The sequence below is a fragment of the Symsagittifera roscoffensis genome, chromosome 5 (assembly GCF_963678635.1).
Source record: "Symsagittifera roscoffensis chromosome 5, txSymRosc1.1, whole genome shotgun sequence".
NCBI lineage: Eukaryota > Metazoa > Xenacoelomorpha > Acoela > Convolutidae > Symsagittifera > Symsagittifera roscoffensis.
The window spans coordinates 13,527,696-13,535,935 of record NC_087066.1 but is presented as its reverse complement, the minus strand read 5'-3'; the positions used below and the strand labels follow the sequence as shown (position 1 = coordinate 13,535,935).

The following is an 8,240-nucleotide window of genomic DNA, read 5'->3' as shown; positions in this document are numbered from 1 at the left end:
ATATCTTAAAATAGTACAAAGACATAGAAAACAACTCTTATTTACTCCAGTTTCCGATATCGTCACTAGAGAGTTTTTTTAGATTCAAATTTCTTCCCGATTTTGTCCAAAATTTTTGTTTGTATTTTTTAACGACATTAGTTTTTGTTTGGTAGGACTTAATACTAACTCTAGAGTTCCCTTGGCCTGCTTTTGATATGTCAGTAGTGCTTTGAGCTATTTTTATTCGAAAATAAACAAAACGAAGGATCAGTCAACTGATAGACCAAATTCTTTAAAAGATCCAATCGAAAAATCAACTATGCGAAAAAAAACAGTACTCACAAAGACTTATACAAGCACTATTTATTACTTTTACAACTTATACAAGCAGACTTGTTTGAGCAGCAGCGCCCGGATCAAGAATACCCAATTGAAGGATAGAATTGGCATAAAATTACAGTTTTACCTAAGCTTCAGCGTATAATCTATTTGAAAATCAGTATAATATCAACACGAAGACAAAACGGAGCTTCGCATTACTAGAAATAAAATGCATGCAGAGCTTCCATATATTTCATGTATATTTCAATGGAGATTTAGAGAAGTGTTTGCTGGTCGATAGCATCAAAAGCTTTTTCTATCAGCATTTTGGCAAAGATTTAAAAATCTGATTGCTGCCACAAATTTTACACCAATTAGGAGCAAAAACATAATCATCAAAGCTTTTTTCTAGAAACTGAAAAAAAATGTCCCCAAAACTTGTCTAACTAATTGTCACATTGGGTTACAACCCGATTATTTTGACGAACTTCTCAATAAGAGTTAATACTTCGGTAAGGCCACGGAAATATGCAATTGATGAATGCTCATGCTAAACGTAGACTTGAGTTGTCCTAGCGTCATCTTACTGATCTAGAGTTCGAATTACTTTAAAAAATAATTTCTTATTACAAATGAAAACAATTAAAAGCTCATTCTTGATGCATACGGATATTTCAAATGTGTTGCAAATGGGCTGCCACGTCATTATTTTTTTCCGTCTAGTTTTTTGGACAACTTCAGAAAAAATTTATTGCCCGGAAAGCGCTATATAAAGCTTCGGCACCTAGAGTAAAAAATGCCACTGAGCAATGAACTTTTTTCTATAATAACACTCGTTTTTTCGCTGAAGTTGAGATTTGGGCACCACGTCTGAATTTTGTAGGAAGCAAAGTTCTGTTTTTTTTTACCGCTCCAATAGAAATTTGATTTTAATTACAACACGCTTTTAAGTACTTTCTATATCACAACTGCGTTGTCAATGACTGTGGTGATCACTAATTAAAGCTCTAATGAAGTATTTACAACCATTATTTACCAATTTTTATTCTGCTAACTGAAAAGGGGAACGAACTTTCGATACAGATGTGTTAAGTGCTTTTAACTTTTCTTCAATGCCAAATCATGTATGACAAATATCATTAGAATGGGTTGATTGATAAATCACATTAGAGCTTTTTGAGTTACAATTCAATCTAGGGTAAAACTTTTTCAAAGTTTCCAAAAACCGTTCGGAATATTTGGCCTTATAGTCCAATTAGTAGATAGTAAAGCATAATGCTTTCAATTAAACTTCGAGAACTTAGCCTATCGCTTCGCGAAACTAATTCGATAATTAATGCAGCGCTTTCTCCTGATCTTCAACGAATCTAAAATATTGAATAGATAAATAAATTAAACTTAGCTAACATAGTTGAAAAAATGTCAATGAGCTCATGATTTAATTTATCTGAAAAAATTTCAATGATTGAAATTTTAAAAAAAATGGGCCACCTATGAATTCTTCGGATTTCCAGAACCTTGAGTGCCTGACACTTTTTTGCAAAACTAACCCAATTTGAAAAAACTGAATCAAAGGATAATTTTTTTATTCCGGTCGGAATTCTCAAAATCGATTTTTGAAACGAGTTAATCAAAATTTCTAGTACAATTCGGCTTTTTTTTACTCGAGTGCACACTTTTCTTTCTTTTTGGAGAATGACTTTCTTTCTTTTTGGAGTCAAGATCAAAATAAATCATAAGCAAAACTTTGAGGACTTTCTCTAAAACAAAATCATCACCTAAAACAAAATCATCAAGACCTATAAGTGCTTTTACCCCATCATAGAATTTGAACAAAAAATTAGAACAAGACTGCTCGTATCAGGGCGAATCCCTGAATGTTCCGACTGCCTTTTAAGGTCTATGAAGCAGTAATAACATGAGAAAGTTAAATGTAAAAAAGAAAAGAAAATCAGATGAAAAAAAATTTGTATAAAAAAATTGGAGATGTTTTGTAAAAATCATCCCCCCACACGCCATATAAAGTACAAAGTGATGATTTTCGCTTCCAGTAACACATCAATTATGGCAAATAAGCTTCTTTCAACCAGTTTGCAACGATCTCTAAGACGGATTAAATCTCCGCTTACGCGTTAATAGCGCGAAATATATCGTGCTTTAATTGTCCCAAATTGGCCAAAACGCCAATCTTTAAACCCCCATAATTTTTCAAACAATGATCACATGCAAAATGTCTTTTCAAATTTAAGCTCAGGACAACAATAACTTTTGAATGATATAAAAAAATTCCGTCAAAAATGGTTAGTTAAAAAGTCGCAATTTGTCTGAAGAAAAAAACCCACCCCGAGCACAAATATTCCGTTACTTTCGTATCGAAAGACGGAACAAAACCTGTTTCAATAAATTGTTTTCATTTCTCTATTAATTCAGCAAAAATAACTCCTTTCCAATTCAACTTCAAGTTCCAGGAAATTTTTTCGCTCCTCTGTTCAACCACGCAAAGAAAGCAACTCAAATTTGAAAACATAGGCGCTACGCGCAATACACCGAAGGCATAGAAACTGAAGCAAAAACCAAACAACTTGAACAACTAATAATTGAAGAATATCAGTTCTAGAACAAAAAATCGTACTAATACATGTATACACCAAAATTTTGCTATATCGAGAAAGAGCCTGAAATAACAGTTCTAGAACTAAAAATCGTACTAGCACATGTATAGGTTAAATTTTTGATATATCAACGAAGATCATAAAATAACACTTCTAGAACTAAAAATCGTACTAACACATGTATACACCAAAATTTTACTATATTGACAAAGGGCCTGAAATAACAGTTCGTGAGCTAAAAATCGTACGAACACATGTATACACCAAAATTTTGCTATATTGGCAAAGATCATGAAATAACAGTTCGAGAGCTAAAAATCGTACTAACACATGTATACGTCAAATTTTTGCTATATTGACAAAGATTATGGAATAACAGTTCTAGAGCTAAAAATCGTACTAACACATGTATACACCAAAATTTTGCTATATTGACAAAGATCATGGAATAACAGTTCGAGAACTAAAAATGGTACTAACACATGTATACAATAAAATTTTGATATATTGACAAAGATCATGAAATAACAGTTCGAGAACTAAAAATCGTAATAACACATGTATACACTAAAATTTTGATATATTGACATAGATCATAAAATAACAGTTCGAGAACTAAAAATGGTACTAACACATGTATACGCTAAAATATTGCTATATTGACGAAGAGCCTGAAATAACAATTCTAGAGCTAAAATCGTACTAACACATGTATACACCAATATTTTGCTATATCGACAAAGAGCCTGAATAAACGTTGTAGAACAAAAAATCTTACTAACACATATATACACCAAAATTTTGCTATATTGACAAAGAGCCTGAAATATTGACAAAGGACCTGAAATAACAATCGTAGAACTAAATGTATATATAAATAGAAGAACAGATAATTAAATAAATAAAGATGAACAGATAATTAAATAAATAAAGATGAACAAATAAAGAAACAAACATACGCAATCACGTGACATAGCGCGATATAGTCCAGCCCACATGATAATTGATAACTGTGGACGTTATTTGTCGACAGTTGACAACAGACAACATTAAAAAAAAAACCCGTTACACGATACCATAACACCTTGACTAAAGTCTTCGGTGTAAAAATGAAAGAGCATTGCTCCACTTAACACTCACACGCGAAATATGATAAGATTGCAGTCACGGAAGACAGGTTCAAGTTTCAAAATGACCAAATTAGCTAATACTTTGATGTCGTTTCCTCAATCTATTTGAAGAACGAAACTGTTCTTGAAGATCATTCCGGATCACAAATTAGTTTCCAACAAAGCGTTTTCTGGTATTTCTATCGACGATTGTCAGCGATGTGTTCTAGAAGCCGAAAATCTTTGCAAAAGCACAATGAGTTTGAATTTTTGTTCTCAAAACTCCATTGACAAACAGGACTTTAACGGCCATCACATAAATTTCCCTTCCCATGAAAACATACCAAAACTTGCAGAGAACATTTATCTGACAATTCACCAAAATAATTACTATATAGCTAACATCCGGGTGTTTATTTAAATGATCAGTTTTCCAATAAACAGCATTGGGGTTTACTTGAACATTTGGTTAGTTCAGTTTTCTGTTTTTGATCCGGCTTGTTTTATCCATCATACGTCAAACTTCAGTCATGAATTTCAACGACGAAACATTTAAAAATGTTCGTTCTTTCTTCTGTTGAAAACTAAAAGTCTCTTGAAGTTTCTGAAAGGTCAAGTGGGAGCTAGACATCACACACAATTGCAGCCATGACATGGCATCGAAACCTCGCTATGGCGATGCCAACAGAAAGCCCACACCACTATGCTGATGCTTCTTAGCGACTTTCCCAATTGCTTGAAAAACGCCTTCTAGAAAAATATCATTGCCTTAATATTTACAATGCACTAATTCAAAGGCTAATTTTATATTCAATTTTAAAAGGATGAAATATAAACACACTTATGCAACATATCGTATTTACTGCAATCATTTATAGAAGTAACAAAATAGCATGTATATTAAGATCTGAATTTTCAATCAAACGTATTGGAGTTCGAAAACCATATCATGAATAAACTAAATGAAACGCGCAATAATTGTGTCGACATTTCTATTTTTATTAACACACTGAAATCACATAATAGTTTTAGACATACTTGAATGTCGCGATTTATAATGGTCTTTAGTTTTCGAATCAATGTACGTAATGATTGAACAAATAAGAATTCATCTAGCAGTTACATGATCTATTCTTTCGTTTGATCTTGTCCAAATCGACCTTGTTCGGGTCATTTTTGAAGGGGTCTTTGTTGAGTGCGTCCTCTTCGAACTTCTGGAACTTGTCGATTGCTGCTATGAATGCCTTTTCCACATTCTCATTCTTCTTCGCACTTGTCTCGTAATATTCCATATTTGGACAGAGTCGCACAAACTCCTCTATTTCATCCTGCACCAAAAATAAGAGATTCAAAATACGAAGTTCAAAAACTTTTAAAGTCGTTTATCGATCAACTATTATATAATTATATATCGATGGATATAATGATGCAAACCCGTTAGAAAAGATAGGTACAATAGGGGAAGATTGATTGAACAGTAATCGATTCTAAAATACTTACATGATTTTTGTCTATTTTGTATCTAACGTTCAAACTTTTTCATATTTTGGACTATGGACAATGTTAAATGAGGCAATACCTGGTTTACCACTCTGGAATCAGTGGCGTCGCTCTTGTTGCCTAGGAGGACGAATGGGAACTCGTAGTTGTGCACGTCTGCATGGTAGAAAAACTCCTTCTTCCAGTACTCCAGGTTCTCAAATGACTCCCTGTTGGTGAGGGAGAACACTAGCAGACACACGTCACTGCCTCTGTAGAAGGGGGTGCGCAGAGATTTGAACTGCTCCTGACCTGCAGAGGCAATATTCTTAAATTTAATGATAATCATCATAAGTTCTTTTAAGGCTGCTTCATTCATCACATCATCTTTGCATAACTTACTCATATACAAATTTCTGCTTGCGGTAAAATTTCTGCCCCAGTCAAGTCAAACATGCGCAAAATGAGTAAACACGAAAACGGATAATTTTTTAACGGGTAGATTTTCTGGTGTTAAACAAAAGAACACTACGCCAGAAAGTGAGGCTGAAAAAGCAGAACCAAGTACATTTAGAAGCAAAATTAATGACATGAGTCCGTTAGTAACAAATATTTAAAAACTGCAACCGTATTTGGATGATCACTCTTATTGCATCATCGTGTTTCAATGGGGATCGATATTCAGATGCAAGGGAAGCTGTAGCCAGAAAACGACGTCTCTAAAGTGATCCATGAGATACCATAAAACCAGGTTACCTGACCTGAACAACAATGTCAATGAAAGTGGCTGAAAATATTTGACTACGACTCCCCAAAAAAACTAATCCGCCCCCGATACCATTCCGATTTTTTGCGAGTTATCTTAGTTATTATCAATCATGTTTCAACAGTCATTGTATTTATACAATCCAAATACACAAGAGCCAAAGAGTTACTAAAAGACAGACCAGAGCAAGCAACTAAATTAACAGGCAATTTACCATGCACTAAAGTACGTACCTCAAGAGAACTATTAAGCTGAAACGAAAACTTAAGTGATCAAAACATCTAAATAGAAAATTAACAGGTATGCTTTTGCCAATGACAAGACGTTAAGTTACAGAATATACAACACATTCAAGTTTTTCAAGACTGGTTTTCAGACAGATCTCATCAAATAGTTTCCCAACTTCCGTGTATTCACAATTTGAAACTTGACTCCCTGTTACAGGGTCTGAAAATTTGATCTTTTAGACTTTCAGGCTAGCTGATAGGACACAATGTGAGTGTCGGTTACATTATTTATATGAGTGGGGGGGGGGGGGGGGGAGGGGGAGGGGACTGATAATTGGGTCAACGCTAATCCCCATTCGACGCCATGTAGAACACATTTCCAATGACTTTAGATGAATTATGGGGCTGTAGAAGACAAGATAGATATATAATAACATCAAACAAAATCCAACCAGCGGTGTCCCAGATCTGCAAAGTGTAAGTCTGTCCATTCACAATCAAGTCCTTATTCAGAAACTCCACTCCTATCGTCCTCAACAGAGTCTCCGAGTACTTATTCGTCACGAATCTGTTCATTAAAGACGTCTTCCCCACCATCCCATCGCCTAATAGGATGACCTTGAGGAAACTAGCCCGAATTCCCCCTCCCGTATGGGACTGCATGGTTGTTGTGCGTCTGTTGGCCATCTAACACAGATCTGAAATTCACAATAAGTATGATAATAACTATCGGCAAAAATGGTTAGATTACACCTTCCAGAAATCAAAGAACTTTCAGTACACTTATTCAGCGAGCCAAACAAAGGAATTATCACAATTTGCTCCACAACCATAACAGAAGACTGTGTGTATGAGTTATTCATGGCCACTGAGCAGTGACTTCCTTTTTTCACGATATGAGATGTCCATTTTTTTCACAAGTGGTTTAGAAAAAATGGTTTGATTAAATGATTCAACCAAAAACCAACTGATTCAACCGATTTACTTAGAAACGATCAATATTAAACCAATCAATTTTGATTCAATTTACCTACTTTTTCAGGAATGCATTCTGAGTACGAGCCAAGCAGCGGAATCAAAGATTTTTTCCGCGCTACTCCAAATCTTCGCTCTGTCATGTTCCCCCAATTTCAAACAGCGATATGCGGCAATTTAATACACTCTGCTTGTGCCCGAAAAAATTCCAATAAACTTGAACCTTTTGGCTCTCAGTCATTTCCACCCCAATGTCAATGCACGTAATTTAACCTACTGAAATGTTTGATACTGTATACTTATCTTTGATAATATACGTTTAATGATATATGTTTGATGATAAGGGGCACTTAGCATAGTGGTAAGGCGTTCACTTTAGAATCGTCAGATCGTGTAATCCATCCCATGCCATGGCAATGATAGTGGGTGAGGACGAGCTCTCACTTGACCTCTAGCTTCAGGTCTACCACAACCTGACCAAATTTGGCCGCAAAAGTGGTACCACGTGAAAGTTCTAGATGCACAAAAACGGCCTTGAGTCGCAAAAAAGAGCTTCGCTCAACAAAATAACACAGTCTGGAATGTGGGAAATAATACAAACGGACTATCCTCGACAGGACTGTTAAGGCCTACTGATAGCTCCTCTGCGATTCGCAGGAACTACAATTAATTAATTAATTATATACATTTGTTTTATCATACGTATGTTTGATAATGTATATCACAGCGAAATAAAGGGAATGGTTTTGGGGCGCAAATAACTGGGATG

At 34.9% G+C, this 8,240-nt stretch overlaps 1 protein-coding gene across 2 annotated transcripts; it reads right to left on the bottom strand.

Moving 5' to 3' along the window:
- Positions 1 to 5,058: 5,058 nt before the first annotated feature.
- On the bottom strand, positions 5,059 to 7,190 carry LOC134845777 (ras-related protein Rab-9A-like). Of its 2 annotated transcripts, none has more exons than XM_063862858.1 (3): positions 6,949 to 7,190; positions 5,604 to 5,815; positions 5,059 to 5,352 (listed from the first exon to the last, which is right to left on the bottom strand). In XM_063862858.1, exons 1-3 carry the CDS (start codon positions 7,181 to 7,183, stop codon positions 5,137 to 5,139), a joined length of 663 nt encoding a protein of 220 aa, XP_063718928.1. In that variant the 5' UTR covers positions 7,184 to 7,190; the 3' UTR covers positions 5,059 to 5,136. The 2 variants fall into 2 exon arrangements, 1 of the variants encoding a protein (XP_063718928.1); XR_010162763.1 differs by lacking the exon at positions 5,059 to 5,352 and adding an exon at positions 6,503 to 6,520 and having other exon boundaries at positions 5,707 to 5,815; positions 6,949 to 7,058.
- Positions 7,191 to 8,240: the final 1,050 nt, after the last annotated feature.